Source organism: Spermophilus citellus (assembly GCF_964194105.1).
Source record: "Spermophilus citellus genome assembly, chromosome: 13".
Classification (NCBI taxonomy): Eukaryota; Metazoa; Chordata; class Mammalia; order Rodentia; family Sciuridae; genus Spermophilus; species Spermophilus citellus.
Genome location: NC_138193.1, coordinates 2734814 through 2756230, shown reverse-complemented (window position 1 = coordinate 2756230; position 21417 = coordinate 2734814). Strand labels below are relative to the sequence as shown.

At 39.5% G+C, this 21417-nt stretch overlaps 1 protein-coding gene across 5 annotated transcripts in view; it reads right to left on the bottom strand.

Moving 5' to 3' along the window:
- Positions 1-21417, bottom strand: part of LIMS1 (LIM zinc finger domain containing 1) — a 145498-nt gene that overhangs the window by 17362 nt on the left and 106719 nt on the right. For 2 of the 5 annotated variants that reach the window (XM_081263868.1, XM_081263867.1), the window contains exons 1-2: positions 8916-9172; positions 4807-4966 (exon numbers count right to left, since the gene is read on the bottom strand). In XM_081263868.1, the coding sequence (XP_081119994.1) occupies positions 4807-4966; positions 8916-9097 (342 nt within the window). In that variant the 5' untranslated portion in view covers positions 9098-9172. Of the gene's footprint in view, positions 1-4806; positions 4967-8915; positions 9173-21417 lie in introns of those variants that run through there. The other 3 variants (XM_081263870.1, XM_081263869.1, XM_081263866.1) reach the window with 2 other exon arrangements.

Here is a 21417-nt window from a genome sequence, read left to right as displayed (position 1 = left end):
TACCCAAAACTGGACTTTCTAGTTTCCATTTAAAAATTAATTTCTTTCATTCACCTAAACTATATGCAGGCATGATAAAGCTCAGACAATGTTTATGTGATAAACAATAGGAACTAAGTAAAGAGTACCACAGTTTTATAGAACAGCCCATTAGAAAATGTTTGATTTAATTTCTAAGTTAATATGTTAGCATTTTATCTTGTAATTACCATCCAAGTACTGTGTGTGTGTGTGTGTATATATATATATATATATATATATATATATATATATATATATTACTGTATTTATTAAGTACCTACTAGACCTACTCTAACCAAGTGTTAGAGATACAAAATTAATTTGGACAGTCCTTGCACCAGAGGTATTCAGTTATATGGAAAGATAAGCATATAAAAGTTATATATCACTAATAATATCATGTAATAAGAAATTTTATGATGGAAGCTAGAAAACAGGAATCGAGTGCTACCTTACATTCTTTCATGGGATAGATTACCACCTCAATGATAAACTTCAGGTTTAGGTTTTTTTTTTTTTTTTTTTTTTTTTAAGAGAGAGAGAGAGAGAGAGAGAGAGAATTTTTAATATTTATTTTTTAGTTCTCGGCGGACACAACATCTTTGTTGGTATGTGGTGCTGAGGATCGAACCCGGGCCGCACGCATGCCAGGCGAGCGCGCTACCACTTGAGCCACATCCCCAGCCCAGGTTTAGGTTTTAAATCACATAATCTAGTAGTTTATATGTTTACCATGAATAGGGAGCCAGTACGGGTAATAATCCTGGTAGGTGTTATATGCAGATAAGCTAGAAATACCTGAAAAATATCTCCAGAAAAATGCACAAGTAATCAGGTAGGAAACAAGGGTCTCATTCCAGACTTGTCCTGTGGCCCGAGAGAAGAATGTCCTGACTACCTAATCCAAAGCATTAGGCAGTTCCACAATAGAAGTAAATCTCATTTTCAAGGGGAAAGTGCATAGAACTCCCCTATAGGTCTTCATAGTTAGTTTCCTAGATAAAAGAAAGAGTAGGGACTGTGGAAATAAGGGAAAGATGATGTTTTGATAGTAAGACAAAAACAATAAGAAAGATAGACTGGAAAAGATGCATTTTTTTTTTTTTTTTGGAGGGGGAGTACTGGGGACTGAATCCAGGGCCTTGGACATGCTAAGGCAAGTGCTCTACCATTGAGCTACAGCCCCAGCCCTGTCTTTGTTATTATACAAAATCTAAAGCACCTAAGTCAGTTTCAAATGGAAAGCAAACCAAGTAATTCAGCTCCCATTTCTAGAAAACATTTTATTGCTGGATGTAACTGGAAAGCTTATATCTAGCATTTGGATGTATTTGTTGTAAGCTATGGAAAGCTTTTCTCTAACATTATTCAACTAAGAGGAAAATTCTTATTTCCCACATGCAGTTTACAAATCCCTGACCTGGAAAAGAAGTTTAAACAGTAAACAATGTAGCTAAAATAGTAATCTTCCTTGGGACCCAAAGAGCTTAAGCTGGGCAATAACTCATTAATAGCCTTGTTCTTAGATTCATAGCATCTTCTGGAATAATACCAGGGAAGTTATTTATAGTCTGGAAGTGAAAGGGAGTGAAGGGTGGGCAGGAGGACAAGTGTGAGTCATACTTTATTCTGTTCTGTTTAAGGCCGTTTCTAAGCCTTTCCTTATGACCAAGTGCAACTGACAGGACAGGATGCACATGTAGAGCAGGTGTGCTGGTTAACCAAGGTAGCTCAACAATAGTATTCATCCCAAAGTGGCAAGCAAATGGTCAATACATGAGAAAGAATGTGATGAGGGAGCTGGGCACAGTGGCAAATGCCTATAATCCCAGAGACTCAGGAGGCTGAGGCAGGCGGATTGAGAGTTTGAGGCCAGCCTGGGCAACGTGACCCTGTTTCCAAAAAAAAAAAAAAAAAAGAAAAGAAAATGTAATGGTGTGATGAGGAATTGGAGTTCCAGGGTACTCTCAGAGGAAAGCGTAGGCAGGGAATTATTAAAGATGCTGGGAGAACACAGCCTGCCTTTCAGAGTTCTTCTCTATTGCTCCTCAGGGTTGGCTCCCTCTTGAGGCCTCACCTTAGTTGCCATTTGAATAATAATATCTTACATTTGAAAAGAGGACCTAAGGGAAAGAATACTATATATGATACTAGCAACCAAACTAGGTTCTAATTTCTTTCAGGTCACAAACCTGTTGTGTTTCAACCTCTCACAGCCACAAGGAAGAAAGAAAGACAGGGTAAAAAATAGGGCTTATATGGTATGAAGACTAAAGCCCCCTTTTTTGTACTGGGGGTTAAACCCAGGGGCACTTCACCACTGAGCTACATCCCCAGCCCTTTTTACTTTGAGCCGGTGGCATCTCCTTCCTTGCCACAGTTTTGCTTAGAGCATCGCTAAATTGCTGAGACTGGCCTTGAACTAGTGATCTTCCTCCCTCAGTCTCCTAAGTGGCTAGGGTTACAGGCATGCGTCATCAGACCCAACTAATGTTCCCTCTTCAGCCATATTTCTGGGACCCCCTTCCATTTGCTCTAACAGTGAGTTCCTATGGTTTCATGGTACCTCAATATCCACTGTATATACAAGCTGACTTTCTTACACCAGACATGCAACTCAGTCACCCTGGGCAGTTTCCAGACCTATATCTCCCCTAGTTCCTCAGTGTGGACAGTCCAGATGTCTACCTCATGCAACTATTCCCTGGAGACTACCTCTTCAAAGGTCAGCTAGATGCATCTTCAATGTCTCCGCTGACTGCATACCCCACATGGCTGTGCAGAGGAATGACATAGTAACTACCTCTCTGTGCGATCTAGAACTCATGCCTACTGCTTTAAACCCACCAAATAAAACTTCCTGAGAAGCCTCTTTAGATAATGCTTTGCACCCAGTGAAGGAATTGGCCCACTGGTTTCTGTATTTCTTTCTTTCTTTTTTTTTTTTTAATATTTTTTAGTTGTTGATGGACCTTTATTTTATTTATTTATATGTGGCACTGAAATCGAACCCAGTGCCTCACACATGCTGGGCAAGTGCTCTACCGCTAAGCCACAACCCCCTTTTTTATTGTACTCCCTGACTGTACATGTATGGTCTTCCCAAGGATCTGTAAGTAATAAAACCTTTATGTTTATTTTGTGTCTCTGCTAATCACTGGAGGGTGCTCTCCATTTTAATAATCTTAAATCAAACGGTCGCATCTCCTTCCTTGCCACAGTTTTGTGAGATTAGAACCTTTTGTTATAACTTCTGAGAAGCAGCTCCTTAGGTCCATTTTCCTAAACTGAGTCATGGCAACCACCAGCAGCAAGTCCCTTTCCCACTTGCTGCCTCAGCCCCAAGAGCTTCCTTGTCCCCCTCTTTACCAATCACAGCCTACCCATAGTCTCAGTGGAGTCTCTGACCCTGAAACATCCCCAGGAATTCCCTTCCATCCTCTCTTCTCTCCAGCTCTTGGACACTGGCCTGTCTTGCTCCTGTCACACCCATTGTCACTTCCTATCCCCACTCCCAAAACCACCATCCTTTTCAAAAAGATTTCCGCCTTAACAAAGAAGTTAAGAAGATCTGCAAGAAAAAAAGAAAACAAACCTCTTTCTACTGCTGACTTTTTGTTGTAGGAAAGCTGTGTTTCTGGGACCCAGAAGAAGCTCAAAAAACCCTTAAAGCTGTTTCCCAAATTATTTTACTACAGACACATGTGTTTTGTGTACTCATGTACGGTAAATGGTTGTTTGGGAGGCAAGCCTGCAAACCTCACTCATGTAGGGTTATTTCTTTGAGAAAATGTTGCCTGAATGGTGAACAACTTTATAAACTATCTTTCCTTCCTTAGGCATGGCTTGAAAGGCATGGAAATCTAAGTCAGGAAAAAAAAAATTTTTTTAAAGAAATCAAACAGCAGCCATCTTTATCTACAGCATAATTCTATATACATAATTATTATATAGAGATGCACATATATACACGAATATGTAAGAACTAAGATGGAAAAGTAAACCACCAAATTGGTGTCTCTCTCTCACACACACACACACAAATATATTTTCATTTACAACATGGGGTTAACCTCCCTAGACTGTCCCCATGAAATACATGTTTATTATGAGAAAGGGATTTCAATAATGGTGAGAATATTGAATATACTACAAAGGAAGTGTCAACCACATAATAACACCCAAGGATCAAGAAAAACACGTGTTTTGAAAACAAATCAAGTTCTGTAGAAGTGCCAAACAGACAATTCCCTCCAATACTCATTTCCAAACAGGATATTCTTTAGAAAACAAACACATGGACATTCCTGCTCATGACTGAGAAGTCAAGGAGTAAGTGACACAGGCTCTCCTTTAGAGAGGAGTCTAGCGGTGTTCTGAGAAAGAAAAGACACAGAGATGGGAACTGGCAAGCTATATTATGTAAGGCCAAGCCATGTGCACCGTGTGGTGAAGCCAGATACACTGCAGCTGAAGACTGAAAGGAGTTTGACTTGGAGCTGAACTGCTTGGGTCTGACAGGCAGTCACAAGGTACTGTCAGTTCTGAAACAGGAAGATCAACTATTCAGTGGTGAAGTCTGTAAGGACATCCCATCGAGGATATGGCCCAGGTGTTTAGTACATATGCCATCAATGACATCCCAGGTACTAAATAACTGTCATCTTTGTGGCACTTCAATTCAATCTTTGATAATGAATTTGAAAATTAAGATGGAGACCTCAGAAAAGAAGGGAAGGTAGGGTGGAGAATGCTGACTTTCTGCTCCTGTCCAGCTTGACCCACCTCATAGAAGAGTCCTTCTGGGAACTGCTGGAAGCACTGCGCACACACGAAACACTGCTCATGGTACAGCTCGCCGTTACTGTTCACGATCTTCTCAGCAGGTGCAAAGCCTCCCTTGCAGCGCTCACAAGTGGCGCTGGCCAGAGCATTGGCCATGTTGCTGTAACACAAAAAAGACATCAAGTCACAGACTGTCAACCTTTTCTTAGGCTTAAGACCAGACAACATGAAGAACTAAGGAGCAGATTCTATCTGATTACAAAACCTGTATTTTATCTATAAAGCCAGTTTATTGCCACTGCCTTAAGTCTTTCAGTACGATTTGTCTCAGTCTCTTTACCCCAGCACATTAGGTTCTAAAAGAGCCTCCTGCTGTGATTCTGTTTTTTCTTTCTTTGGTACTAGTGATTGAACCCAGAGGTGCTTCACCACTGAGCCACATCCCCATCCCTTTTTTATATTTTATTTACAGACAGGGTCTCACTGAATTGCTTAGGGCCTTGCTAAGTTGCTGAGGCTGACATTGAACTTGGCATCCTCCTGTCTCAGCCTCCCAAGCCTTGGGATTATAGGCATGCGCCACTGTGTCTGGCTTGATTTTATTTTTGTTTAACATGTTGGGCATTCTTCGTTAAATAAGAGAGAGCATTTAAGATGTATTGACAATAGGGATAGAAAAGGAAGACACGAGATGCTTTCAGTCCTATACACAGTGCCATGAGCCTATGATCCCAAAACTCCTCAGGAGGCTGAAGTGCGAGGATGGCTTGAGTCCAGGAGTTTGAGGCCAGCCTGGGCAACACAGTAAGACTCTGTCTCCAAAAACAAACAGAACAGCAACAACAACAAACTGCCCTTATGAAACTCAGGTTTCTGCTGGGCTTGGTGGCACACACCTGTAATCCCAGCAGCTCAGGAGGCTGGGGCAGGAGGATCGTGAGTTCAAAGCCAGACTCAGCAAAAGTGAGGTGCTAAGCAACTGAGTGAGACCTTGTCTCTAAATAAAATACAAAATAGGGCTGAGGATGTGGCTCAGTGGCCAAGTGCCCCTGAGTTCAATCCCTGGTACCAAAAAAACAAAAACAAACAAAAAATTAGACTTTAGTGAATGTGGGGTGCACACCTATAATCCTAGCAACTTGGGAGGTTGAGGCAGGAAGATCATAAGTTTGAGGCCAACCTCAGCAACTCAGTGAGAACTTGTCTCAAAATTTAAAAAAGGGCTAGGGATGTAACTCAGTGGAGAAATCCCCTGGGTTCAATCCCTAGAGTACCATAAAGAAAGAAAACAAGACAAAAAAGCAAAAAACTTGACTTTCTTTAAGTAGGCTTGAAAAATGTCACCAAAAAAACGGAAGGAAAGAGGACAGGATACTACTGGTCAAACCTGGCCAAAACCTCAAATTAAATGAATTTCTACTATGTCATTTCAAAATTATTATGGGATGGGGAGAAAAATCTAGTTTCCTTCTATCCACATTAATTGTGACAGTTTTAGTGAAGCTCTGAAGAGGTGTGTGCTGTTTCTTTTCCCCTGACTAAAGTGCACAGGTGTCCCTGAGTGGAGAAGTGTGGTGAGCCCCACATCTGCTCCAATGATTCTCAGAACTGCTTCGAGAATGAAATAAAAAAAAAAAGTACACAAAGCCACTTGGGAAACCAGAGGATGATACTTAAATATGTGGGGTTATTAATAACTCTAAACCTCTAGAAAGATTCTCAAAACCTCAAGCGATCTTACAATGGAACTCCAAAAATGCTGAGAAACGTATTTTTTGAACGTCCTACTTTGTATTGCCAAAATCAGTGGTTTTCAGAGTGTATGGGTCACCATGACCCTTTAAGGGGATCTGAAAGGTCCTCTCTTTTCCAACCATATCTTTTTGGGGACCATTTTTCTTTCCATCCCTCATCTAAAACAATACACTGCAACAGGCTGAATGTAGAAGCAGATATGCAAAAGTGTCTTTTATCAAGACAGACATCAACGAGATTTGAAGAAATGTGAAAAAAAAAGTCATTCTTCCCTCTAACCATTTTCCACTTTGGAAAATAGTAATTTTTATAAAACTATTAATATCATCAATTACTAAGATTATTAACATGTAATGAGTTTATTGTTATTTTAAAGTGAGTTAGTAAATATTTAGGATCTTTCTCAGTTTAAATTTCTCATACAGGGCTGGGGTTGTGGCTCAAGTGGTAGAGCACTTGCCTAGCATGTGCGAGGCACTGGGTTCGATTCTCAGCACCATGTAAATAAATAAATAAATACAGCCATCAACATCTAATTTTAAAAACCATTTAAAATAAATAAATAAATAAATTTCTCATACATTAAATACTGATAATGAAGTTATCTGGAACTTCAACACTTGTTTATTTATTTACTTACTTTTGGGGGGGCAGTGTTGGGGTGAGTGTGAAGAGGTTCTAGATCAAAATGTTTGGTTACTACTGACATGTTCATACTTATTACACTAGAGACTGTTTATATTTAAGTTCAAATATTCAAGTAGAATTAGCAAAATATGTAGACACATAAAAACAAGCAGTTATTTCCCACACACAGGAAAAATAAACTGGTTTAGAGATAAAGCATTCCTTTTTAATAACAAACGGGAAAAAAGGAAACAGAACAATCACCCTGCTATCCTACTGACCTACTCATGCTTCCCTTTCCTTTCTTGTCTTGACCTTCTGGCATGGTGCCCTTCTTTTACAGTTTACTTTATATCCAAACTGCATATGATAGAAATTACTTTTTAAAAGTCACAAATGAATTATAGCTGCCATTCTGCCTTAAAACCTTCCTTGTTTCTAAAAGTCCTAGAAATGGAAGTCTCCTATGATAAGCCAAGCTGGTCTTCAAATTTGACACGTTTATCTGCAGATACCCACTCAGAGTACAAGCTCTACCTGCATGTGTGGTCCCCTAACACGGCTTGTGACCTCCTAGGTATTTCATTAATCTGCTTTGTATAATTACTTTCAGGGTTCTCCTGAATCTTCACTGTGAACCTGTGAGCAGATGATACAAAGAGCCTCCATTTTCAGACATGTTAATTAACTGTTTTTCTTCTATCAGTTTCCAAGTTTTACTGTAATTTTTCAGAATGATTTTTCACTAGCCAGGCGCAGTGGCACACACCTGTAATCCCAGTGGCTTGGAGGCTGAGGCAGGAGGATCGCAAGTTCAAAGCCAGCCTCAGCAAAAGTGAAGCATTAAGCAACTCAGTGAGATCCCGTCTCTAAATAAATATAAAATAGGGCTGGGGATGTGGCTCAGTGGTCAAGTGCCCCTGGTCCCCACCCCCATCCCAAAAGAAACTCAGGTTTCCAGTTGGACAAGTAGCTTAATTAAAACATCCATAAGACAACATCTCAAAGCAAAATTCTTTCCTCAGTATCAAAAAAAAAAAAAAGATTTTCACTAAAAAGTGTTGATGATAAGGGACATAATCCTAACTGGCCAATCATGATTGATTTCACTGATGTATTTCAATAGGTCAACTCACACAGAAAATGGTATCATCCAGATTTTCATTATTCAAGTGCCTCACTTATGATATATAAAACACCTTTTCTAGTATTAAAAAATGCAACAATAAGCAAAATCTAAAAATCATTTGGATCATCACTATGCAGTTAAAATTTCGGTTACAAGGATAATTCCCCCAACAAAATGTTCATCAATTCAATTTTTCACTGTTTCATCCAATCTGCCCCTTATCTTTGACAAGTCTAGAATATAAATTTTTCCTACTATGAATCCCAGCAGGACAAACTCTCAGCTTCCCTCACAGATGACACAATGAAAATGTACTATTACCAGAAATCTACTTAAGACAAGAACTTACTACTCTTCCTGGGAAGACAGCATTCTCCTCCATCTCTGTGTGTCCCCAGCACAAGCTTTACATGACAAGGCAACCTGTTTGCCTCCCTGGAATAGGCTGCATTGTGGGCCACCCTCGGGGCCCTAGATAGCCCTGCAAAAGCCCTGCTAAATAAAACCACATTAGCCAGATCGAAATAGCTAGGGAATCAGGAGTTGAAGAAATAACTCAAGGTCTGGAAGGGGCATTCCCAGAGGGAGGAAGACTCACAATTTCGCATAAAAGTCACAAAACTCCTTGTAGACTTTTACATCACTCTGTCTGCGCTGCAGTTTGGACACAGCTCTCTCGTCTTCATTCCCATTAGCCTCCTGGACACTGTTAAGAACAGTCCGGGGGATTTCTTCATTCTCTGGAATAGCACAGGGGCGAGCTCGGCCTGGGAAGGCCATCGTGGGTACTGAGGAGCACAGAGCTCAGGACGAGAGCAGCAGGAAGCAGAGACAGGAGAAACAATATCCAGGCCTCCCAGCTTCCTAGCCAGGGTCACTCCCACTGTTCCCATGCACGTCAGCCTGGCTGGCCAGGGTGGCTACCAACACTTCATGTTAAGAGCTCGGTAGCAGACATTACTGGGCACAGCAGACTGGATTTACTGAGGGTTTCTAGAAGTTCTAGAAAACATTCCACAGAATAGTGGCAATCTTTTTCAGAGCTGCTTTCCTGGTGGACTGAGCCCATTAACACTGCTATAGGAATAGAAGGTTGCTTTGTAGGCTTTCAAGAGAAATGAACATATAGGGCCCTGGGTGTCTGTCACCAGGCTTCAATTCAACATCACCAACACTGTGAACTCAACATTGGTATGCATAGAACCTTTGGAGAGCTTGTGGAACACCCCCTGAGAAGCTCTGATGAGGCCACGATAAGAGCACACTATGAGGTATATCTGTTCCCTTCCCTGGCATGGGGTCCCACAACCACAGAGCCCAGGAATCCTTGAGCCTCTGAAACCAAGAGCTACATTTGTCTTCTATTATCTTCACTTTTGGCACATAGCAAGAGTTCACTAAAAGTTTCATTGAATGAATACAAGTGAAAATAGGCATATCCTACAGTTTACTTATAAACTGTGTTCTATTTAATACCAGTTAATCCTGCAATAGGTAAGTCAAGCTTCCCTAGTCTCTACCATGACTAAGGAAGTCATCACATGCTCTGGCATTCTGACTATATTCAGTTTGTACTACTCTCTTGTGATGGTTTTAATGATAATGACAATAATGTAGCACCAGCGGCTTAGAGTCTTTCTCTGTCTCCAGTCCTCTCAGCTCAGTAAGCTGTCTCACCCAAAGCAAGCAACAAAAAGGAGCTTGTGAAAAGATCTACAGAGTTGGCACAGGTACAATGATGAACATCTCAGGTTACAATGGAGACAGGAGAGCCTCAAGAGCAGAAAGCAACATGCAGCTTAGACCTGAATAACAACAATAAATAATGATATAAAAGTTAGTGAATAAGACAGGATTGATAGATAGTAAAACAGGCAGACAGTTAAAAATTAACCTGTTCCCAACATTGTAGCCAACTTCTTTGTCCCAGGACAGCAGGAAAAGGGGAGGCAGGACAGACCTGAGTGAAAGCTACAGACTTAAAGGCTAACCAATCAGAATGTTGGGGGCCGAACCAATAACCTTAGCACTTTTCCAAAACCTGATCAGCATAAATATTGATCAATGAATGGCCCTACCCAGTCACCCTAGACAAGTACAGTTAAGAGGCAACTTGTTATCAGATTCTCTTACTTCTGGCAAGAGTTCTGCTGCTTCTCACTTAAGTAAATCCTACCCTTTCACTCTCACCTTCTGTTGTCTGGGTTTCCTTCTTTGAATTTACAAGACAAGATCCCAGAAAGAAGCCACTGACAGGGCTGGCTTGTGGCTCAGTGGTAAAGCGTTTGCCTCACATGTGTAAGGCACTGGGTTCAATTCTCAGCACCACATACAAATAAATGAATAAAATAAAGGTCCATCGACAACTTAAAAAAAAAAAATGAAGCCACTGACAGGTATCCAGGGTCTGCTGCAACAATATAGCAGCAGTGGATGAGATTCTGATTTTATTAGCAGCTGCCCCAATCACATCAGTTAATCTTCACAACATACCTATGAAACTGGTATTATTTACAGGTGAAGAAACTAAGGCACAAAGGGACTGAATAACTAGTAAAAAGGTGCTATAGAGTATGTTTTGAGGTTAGGTATTGTAATTCCTCAGGTGTATATTGGCTCTTCGGGGGTCTTTTGGTTCCACACAAATTTTAGGAGTGCTTCTTCCAATTCTTTGAAAAATATCATTGCATTTTGACAGAAAATGCACTGAATCTGTAGATAGCTTTGGAGAGTAAAAAGACATTTTAACAATCTTAATTTTTTCAATCCATTAGAATGGATATTTTTATTTGTGTGTGTGTGTGTGTGTGTTCTCTCCAATTTCTTTCATCATTGTTTCATAATTTCCATTGTAGAGATCATTAACTTTCTTGGCTCAACTTATTCCTTTATATTTATTTTTTGTAGCTATTATGAGATTGTTTTCTTGTTTTCCTTCCCAGAAGCTTCATTATTGAAATATTTTAAAAAAACACAATGATTTTGGTATTTTGATTTTATATTATGCAACCTTATACTGAATTTGTTTATCAATTCTGAGGATCGAATCCAGTGCCTCACCCGTGCTAGGTGAGCACTCTACCACTGAGCCACAACCCCAGCCCCAATTCTAACAGGTTTTTGGTGGAAGTTTTAGGTTTTTCTATACCTAAAATAGTGTTGTCTAAAAGCGGGATAATATGATGTCTTCTTTTCTATCTGGATGCCTTTAAATAGAAGTTACTTCAACATGAATTGATTTTATGATCAAAGAAATATACCATAAATACATTTTAAACTGTTTAATCAATCAGTATAATAGCTATTCTTTAGCAGCTATTCTGATAAGACCTATGACTTCTTATTTTTTTAAAATTTTTTTTAGTTGGACACAATTTTTATTTATTTATTTATTTATTTATTTATTTATTTATTTATTTGAGAATTTTTTAATATTTATGTTTTAGTTATCGGCAGACACAACATCTTTGTTTGTATGTGGTGCTGAGGATTGAACCCGGGCCGCACGCATGCCAGGCGAGCACGCTACCACTTGAGCCACATCCCCAGCCCAACACAATTTTTATTTATTTATTTTTATGTGGTGCTGAGGATCAAATCCAGGGCCTCACCCATGCTAGGTGAGGACTCTACCACTGAGCCACAACCCCAGCCCTAAGGTCTATGACTTCTTAAAAAGTAACTGCTCGTTTTGTTCCAAGATTTACTTTGCATCATATAGAACACATGAAACTTATACTATATGCTCAGGATATAGCAGATCCAAGGGGGTTTTAAAGACATATCTGTCCCACCCACTATTAGTAGAAAATATTACATATCTGTTAAGTGAATAAACAAGTAAATACAAGACAGCCATGGTGGTGCACACCTGTAATCCCAGCAGCTTGGGAAGCTGAGGCAGGGGGACTGCAAGTTCAAAGCTAGCCTCAGCAATTTAGCAAGACACTGTCTTAAATAACAAATAAAAAGGGCTGGGGATATGGTTCAGTGTTTAAGCACCCCTGGGTTCAATCCCTGGTTTAAAAAAAAAATGTGAATACAAGTCACAGCACTGCTTCTATGAGTATACAATGTAGTCAGGGAAACAATATATAAATATACATATGGTTTCTGCCACATGCAAGCAAAATACGAAGCAGATTTCTAGGTCAGTGCCCAGTGCTGAATGAACAAGGTGGTCTGTGTATCCATAGTGTCCTAAATAAGGATCATTTATCAAGAAGCCAACAGAAAGGTTAGGCAGCATCATTCTTCCACAAAGACTACACAGGCAGTCACTTCTCTGATTTAGCTACCACAGAGCAGAGTTAAAAGAAATGTGTTATGTTATTTTTCCAAGGAGGACAAGGGACTAATTTAAGGCCAAATAATCAAAATGAACACCACTGCTCAAGTTCTTTATGTTTTGTTACTTTTGTTCATTTTGTTACTTTTAAACCTTTTTTTTTTTTTTTGGCAATTATGTCACTTGAAGAAATGCAAACAATGTTTTGGACTGTGACTGTAACCTTGAGAAAAATATTTATCACAATGTTCTGAGTGAAACTGCTACTGCTACTACAGCAGCATCAAAATGGTCTTTCAAGTAGAATGAGAGGATATTTTTCAAAAATACCAAAAAAAAAATGCATTTTATTTGAAGAGCTAGTCCATTAGTTGGGTTTTGTTGAAGAACTAGGGTCACTTGAGGTCCTCAATTAAGGATCCCTCCAAGAGGTTTTATTATTTAATTAACCCTCCTCATCACCATGGCTAACTTGGGGCTTTGGGAGATCCTCCATGGCAGGTCTGAATCCTAAAATTCCTTAAATCCATCCAGACTACAGGGATTTCTCTTTCATAAAATCACCATTTTCTGACTATTTACTGTAGGCCAAACTCTTATCATGTACTGAAGGATTGATTTAGGCACTGGTTGAGTGCACCTGACATTTTATTAAGGGTCAAACCACGGCCACATCTGGTATTAAGCTGATGCACCAGTAAAGACACTGCAGTGCCTCAGATTCCACCAGTCTGCTAACTTCACCACTCCAGCCAAAACAAACTCCACCTCTGACACTCACTACCAAAGACAAATAGCCTACTGGGAGATATTACACAAAACATTTCAGTTATTTCCAGGACCTCAAGTACTAGCTGACAAAATAAAAAAAGAAACTTTTTTCTTTTTGGTGATGTTCAGGGTCTAACTCAGCCTCACCTCATGCTAGGCAAGCACTCTATCATGAGACTACACCCAAGCCCTCAAAAACATCTGTTTAAAAATGAAAGTATAGAAAAGTTTGTTAGAGAAGGAAGGGAAATATCCTCAAGAGAGGATGGGTCATTTCAGAGAGAAGAGTGATAAAAATGCAGTTTTTAAATAGCTGATATTTTTAAATTAAAATGCTCTCAAACTGAATCATGTTCATCCCTATGGCATCTGTAGCATTTACAAGCCAAACTAGACATTTTGACCAACTGCTCTAACACAAAGGACTTTAGTGTAGTTGTCCTTTAAAATCTGTGTATTCTGCTCATAGATTAAAACCTCAGATCAAACATATTTGTTTTAAAAAACTGCATATGTACTGAACGTGTAGGGTTTTCTCATCATTATTCCCTAAACATGTCATATAACAATAATTTACACAGCACTTATATTTTAGTAGGTATTAATAAGTAAATCTAGAGATGAATTAAAGGATATGGGAAGATGTGCATAGGTTATATGCAAATACTATGCAATTTTATACAAGGGACTTGAGTATCCCTGGATTTTGGTAACGGGGGTAGGGATGGGATATAGGGTAGTGTTTTGGAACCAAATTCTACACACTAGGTAACTGTAGAGGAAAAGGGGAGTGCTAATAAATGCTTTACTCCTTTCCACATATTTACATAATTTATGACTAAATAAAAAATTCAGCAGGAAACCACTAGGATAAAACTTCTCCAACTCTAATAAAAGACTTTTGTGACATACAGGGTGTTTAAATTGGTGAGGTGGCCTGGCTAAATTACCACCTGGCAAAATGAACTATTTTCACTATTATTCTCCATCTCACTCAAATGGAAAATTTAATCTGATTTCTCCCAGACTACTAAAAACAATCATGACTTGCAAGTAAAGATAATGGAGCTGGAAAATTCTTTCCAATTTCCCAGCTTCCAGAACAAATGCACTGTGTTTTCCTTCAACAGACAGTGAAGAAATAGACAAAGGTTAGCCAGAAAAGGATATGAATTTATAATTAATATGTCGTTTTGTCTTGTGTTAAAATTATTTCCTAATTCTTAATTGCGCAAGCAAAAGAGAGAGAGAGAGAGAGAGAGAGAGAGAGAGAGAGAGAGAGAGAGAGAGAGAGAGATTACCACAGAAGCACTAGAGAGGTGAGAAAGAAATAAGGCATATGTTTCTCAAACTGCCTTAAAATGGTGCATTTTTTACATGTTTGTGCTACTGTTGTTTATCAAAGTAGAACAGAGGTACTTTGACTTTGTTCTTGTATGCTGAAGAAACTAAGTGAAAAAAAGTATCTCCTAACAACCATGAAATAAGCAGACTATATTATTTCCCTGCACCATCAAGGCCCTATCTTAGGGACCAGGAAGCCCATCCCTAAGTCCAGCAATTACAGTGACTGGGATAATGCTCTTTGCATCAAGAATCTCCCTTTGAAACAAAATGTATCTAAAAGTAAGAGACTATTTTTGGTGTGCATATAGATTTATAGAGAAGTGTGTTCATTTCCTTCAAGAGGAAAATGAGTGGAATGCTATTCAGTTGGTGGCTGAAAACTTTCAGGAAGTGAATTAGCAGGAACATACTTAGTACTAAAATCTTAGTACATGGAGGCTGGGCAAAAATACCTCCTCTGGTCTCCAAGTCCATGGAAATGAAAACTGCAGAAGAAGGTAGTCACTCAAGAGCCACAGCCAAGAATGCACCATAGGGCAGCAGAGCAGGCAGAGTGCTCTGATTCCATGCCCACAAGCGCTCTGCAATATAAGCCAGGTCCTGAACATGCTTCCACAACATTAGAAATACTCTGCCCAAGTCATCAAAAATACAAACAATAATAAATGCTGGAGAGAAATTTGGAGGAAAAGGAACAGTTTTACACTGCTGGTGGGATTGTAAATTAGTATAAACACTATAAAAATCAGTGCAGAGTTCCCTCCAAAGATTAGACACAGAACCACCAAATGATCTAGCTATAACACGCCTCAGTATTTATCCTAAAGAATTAAAGTCATCACCATGTCATCATGATACATGCATACCCTTATTTATAGCACCACAATTCACAATAGCCAGCCTAGGTGCTCATCAATGGATGAATAAAGAAAATGTGGTATATTTACATAATGGAGTTTCACTCAGCCATAAAGAAAAACAAAAGTTATGTCATTTACAGGAAAATAGAACTTGAGAACATTACGTTAAGAAAAATAAGTCAGGACTGGGATTGTGGCTCAGTGAGAGTGCTCGCCTAGTATGCGTGAGGCACCAAATAAAAATAAATAAATAAAGGTATTGTGTCCAACTACAATTAAAAAATATTTAAAAAAGAAAAAGAAAAAAAGAAAAATAAGTCAGAGGCTGGGGACATAGCTCAGTTGGTAGAGTACTTACCTCACATGCACAAGGCCCTGGGTTCAATCCCCAGTACCACACACCAAAAAAAAAAAAAAAGTCAACTCAGAAGGTCAAGGGTCATATGTTTTCTCTCGTATGTAGAAGCTAGAGAAGAGAAAAGGAAAAAAAAAGTGGCAGCAGGGGGTGGGGGTTGTTAGGTAGTTGGAAGCAATGAACAGTGAAATATATGGTAAGATCATAAGTATTCCTTAAATTATTTTAGGGTCTTTTTAAAACTGCTTTCAAAGTAGACAAGAATACAAAGTGTGACAGTTAATTTGTAGAAAATAATAGAAGCCAAAGGAGCTAACTGGAAAATATGTCAAAAGAAAAGGATTGATGAGGGGCTGGGGTTGTGGCTCAGTGGTAGAACGCTCATCTAGCATGTGTGGGGCCCTGGGTTTGATTCCCAGCATCACATAAAGATAAATAAATAAAGGTATTGTATCCATCTACAACTAAGAAAAATATATTTAAAAAAAGAAAGAAAAAGACAAGGTCCATCAAGGTTAGAGTGAAGCTAGGGAATTATGGCTATAGCTGTCTCCATTTGTCTAGGAAGGAAGATCCCTTTGGTAGCGCAGGCGCACTAATGTAACTTCTGACTGGCTACTGATCCCAGTGTCCATATTAACAAGGGACTGACTTGTAGAAGAAGCTCTCCTGAAAAGGATGGTCACCATGACAGTGCTGGAGAGGACAAACTGAGGTCAAAAACATCATCACCTAATGTGAAGGAGGAGCTGAACACTTGACTGGCAAAGAGTACAGAAGGTGGTCCCCAGCTCTCCTGGTAAACATCAAACAGTAAATTATTTGGAGACAGAAGTATTTCCTTGTCATTCTCTTCATGGAGATGACCCACCTTCTCTCTCGACAGTGTTCTCTGCTTGTACCTTAGTTTGCTTTTACTTTATTTTCATTTATAATAAAGTTTATCTTGCTTGGATTTTGGTGTCTGACTTTAAATTTTCTTTCATCAGAACATAAGAACCAAACTTTGAAGTTTCAGCTCTCTGCTTTCCTGTGACAGGGGTGTCTCATGAAAAGCAAAGGAGATCAGTAGACTAAAGGAAAGAGACCAAGGGGAGGAAGAAGGGGAGCAAAAAGGGAAATACTGGGTAATGACGTTGGCCAAATTACAGTGTTAAACTGTGTACATGTATGAATACGTAACAACAAATCCCACCATTATGTACAACTACAATGCACTAATACAAAAAGGCAGGAAAAAATACTTGGCCAACAATAGGCAGAAAATGTTGCAAATCAGTAGTTAATTTACTTAATATTAACCTTTTTTTTTTTTCTCAATACTGGGTTTCAAACCCAGAGCTTCCCACATACTATGCAAACACTCTACCACTGAGTCACAACTCCAGACCAGTACTAACCAATTTAACAAGTACTGACAGCCTAGAGAGGCCTATTTTTCATGAAGGACTTCTCTCTGCAAGATCACTAAAACAAACTTTCAACATGACCTAAACAACAAAATTACATGCCTCAAAAGGATTTCAGTGTATAAAAGATATGGAGCCGGTAAAATTGAAGAGAGAGATGGAAATAAAGCTCTTCACAGCACTCTCCTCTTTCTCCAAGACTCTGTCTGACATTAACATTCTGAACACAATACAGCTGACTGGCTGCCTACACCTAGGGATCCTGCTCTACAATAAAGAAGACATTTCCTCATACATCTCAACCCACTACAGAAAAAAAGATTCAAGACTAGACCAGGAGATCAGCAGAATGTGCAGCAAAAGACACAACTACTAATGGCAGAACACTAAGAAATGACCTGAACGCCAGAGCAGCATATTTCTGCACACCTGTGCATGCAGATGTGTATGTATGCTGGGACAGGACCACTGGCCTGCACTATTTTGTTTTGGTAAACTGTAACATATCTCGTTATAGAAAATGTACAAAAATGTAAAGTGTAGCTGGAAACAAACACTTTAACAGTTTGGTCTCTAAGAACATGTACATGCATGCGATTTTAATGCAAGGTAACTATTTAGCATTATCTTAATAAGTGATGATCAGCATTTCCAATTCTGGGTGACAGATCTAGAAGGATGTAAAATTACTGCCCCTTCTCTCTGGAACTCTGCCTCAGTCCTGCCCAGGTCTTCTCTTAGCTCCTTCTTGGGGAGTTGCAGCCTTCACTCATGAGTTCAGCAACTGAAATGTTTACTGTACATCTTGTTCAATGGATACGATTTTAGGAAAACAATATTATGCTCTGTATTGTAAAGGTACTCCTTATCTCCTCAAGGACATCAAAAGTCCCTGAAAGAACTCCTACAGCCTTTGTACCCCTCCTGGCACCAAGTACCCTCTCAGTATGCAAGTACTGTACATCCTGTAAGAAACAGAGAGCCTCTGACAAGACTGTGCACTGGTAGGCACTGACCCCACTTCCCACCCCTAAAAGTTCAGTGTCCTTAGTAGGACTTTGTGTCCTCAGTACAGGCAGTTGACTCAATGAGAATCACTGCAATTTAAACTCTCAATTTTTTTCCTCAACTGAATCTAATGGCCACTCAGGAAGAATGTTTGATGAATTTTTAAAAATTCTTAAAAATTTCCCTCATAGGTTAGGTGATTTTTCTCTGAAATTTTAATGTTTTCCCTGGAAAATGTCTCTGAAAGCAGTTCCTTCAATGTTTAAGTCACTTCTCCCTTTTATTCATATTGAGATCCATTAATATACTCTGATCCCTAAATGTTTTTTGAAAAAGATATTGCATTCTGACCAAAATAGATATATTTGAGGAAGCCCTGTACTTCAAATATAGACCAGGAGTATTTTTAGTAAGTGTTGACTTAAGAGATGCCCAGATTACTAGGGAAACCTCTGAGTGCATCCAGGAGCTCTTTATATGGCCATGGTGGCCAAGGACCAGACTTTCTGGCTCTTCATTACATTCTTATTTTAGTTCTGACTCAGCAGGGCTATCTCATCCAACACTGACTATCAGCTATGTTGTAGAGGAAGTCAGTGGGAGTTTTTATTTTGTGACTAAGCTTAATGTGAGGCCTACTTTCTTCAATGATAAGCTAAAGAGAAAAACAATTTCAGTATGGAAGGACAAAGAAAAAAAACATTTAACTTGTAAAAACTATTAACCCTTTCAAATTCAAATATACATATCTTTCATTGCCAGTACTTCCTGACAAAGAACACACACATTTTAATGTATGAATCAGCATTTGAACATATTGGCCAAGATTAAGCAGAGAAACTGAAATTTCATTTTTGGAAATTTAAAAGGTTTCTTCTCTTTCAATAATTTCCAACTTTGTGATGTACAAAGAAAGGCAGGAAATTATTTTGGCTACCACAACTTAGTTTATCTTGCAATAAAAAAAAAATAATGACCAGCTGGTGCGGATATATTGATGGCCAGCTCACAGTTGGGGCTGCAGCCTCTCCCAGGAATCTTTGGATACTCCTCCTCTTTTTTCTGGCTCTTGTAATTCAGCCCCTTTCTCATCCCCATAGAGTTCTCCATCCTCTCCCACAGAATGAAGTTCTAATTTTTGAAAATCACTTAACCCTGTGACAGCTTAAGTAGGAAGCTCTTTGATCAGTTTCTTATGTCTTCTCAAGAAGAGGAATTCTATAAATCGAGCAAGAGTGGATAAAATTATGGTAATTATGATAGAACCACTCATTTTCTGAGCTTTGCCGGAACACTGGGTCATGGTCACTGCCTGGTGTTTCTCCTTTGTAAGCAACACTGAATCAGTGTCAGTAGAGGGCACTGGAGAGATTATGTGCAGGAAGGGCTTGCTTCTGGCTCCCTTGGCAAACTCCTGGCATGCAGGGCATCCACAGGCACCAGGTTCCTACAGCACATAAGGCTTCTTCAGGGTTCAGCTCCCATAGGGCATGGTACCCAGTGGCAACTTTCCTGGTGTTAGCCCCTTGGTGGTTTTGCAGAATATCCTACAGTACTGTAGGAGGTGCCTCAGGTTCCTGGTACTGCAGCAAGCTAGCCAGAGACTTCTCTACTGTTCTGTGAGCCTGGCAGTGTGTCCTCAGGGAATGGGGGGTGGACTCCCCCTTGGGAACTCTATATCTCAGCCCTAGGGGCAAAGACTGCCCTAAGGCAGCTCTCTGATTATACTGTTGCTTTTTCTCCTCTTAGTAGACAATCCCTTATTACTCTAACACCCCGTTAGAGTTAATTATTTGTTGTACATATTAAGCTTTACTTTTCAAAATACCATACAGGTTTCCTTTCCTGATTGGACCCAGACCTTCAGAGGCCTATGTCAGGACTCTGTAGTTGAGTGTTTTTAGACATTTGAGCTCCTTACTCAATATGAGGAATGAGTCTCACTTAGTAACTTAACTATATTTACATTTGAAACTACAAAGGGGTGGAAAGAGTGGGTTACTAAGTAAAGGTATAGCATAGTAAAGTGGTCATTAAATGGAAGTCCACATTAGTCTGCTCCATTCTTTGTTTGACAGTGGACTCATTACTCAATGCAAGGACAGAGGGTTGCATGGCAGCCTCCTACTCCAGTATAGACCAGGGACCACCCCTCACTTCCTGACAGTGCTCTCTGGTACTGGTGACATACTTGGGGCCAATCTATCTATGTTCCTGGAATATTTTTTACACTGGTGTCACCCTAGCAAAAAGGCAAACAGGGCACCCAGCTCTCCTCAGTCCTCAGAAGCAAGGGGAGAATGGAGGAACCTAAGGTCTTCAGTAAGCTCTCAATAATTGCCTCTGAAAATGGCAGCTAGAGGATGAGAACACAAGTTCTCAAGCATTCATTAAATGCTGACATAGAAGGTACTCTATGCTGCTTTAGTGACACATATCTTTTCTTGTCAGGGCCATTCCTGTGTTTTCCCTCCTGTCACATTACTCCTAAATAAAATGAAGCAACAACCTGGTTTCTAAACAGTCCTTCTATTTCAGAATATTTTGGTGAAAAGGACCATAAGCACTACTCAACATTGTTATGTGGCATCTCTTCAAAGATATGATCATGAAAAGGTGCCACAGACAGAAAGCACAACTGGGGAGTGGGGTGTGTGCACACACGCTGTAAAACAGCCCTGGGCTGGGCACAGTGTCACACAGCTGTAATCCCAGAGACTCTGGAGGCTGAGGAGGATGCTAAGCTTGAGGCCAGCTTCAACAACTTAAGACTATATTTCAAAATAAAAATCAAGAAGGACTGAGGATGTACTCAGTGGTAAAGCACTCTTGTGTTCTACCCTAGTACCAAAAAAGAAAAGAAAAACAGTCCTGCAAGGGTTAGAAGAAGACTCAGCTCATGCAAACACCAAGGACAATGTTCTAAACAAGCTTTCATGTTTCCTAAAAGGGATTGGGCAAAATCTGAAATGTAATACAATAATCATATGAACAATTTCTGTTACAAATTGAGATTTTATGAAATGACATTCCCTCATTCTCTATTTTCTTTCCCCACCATC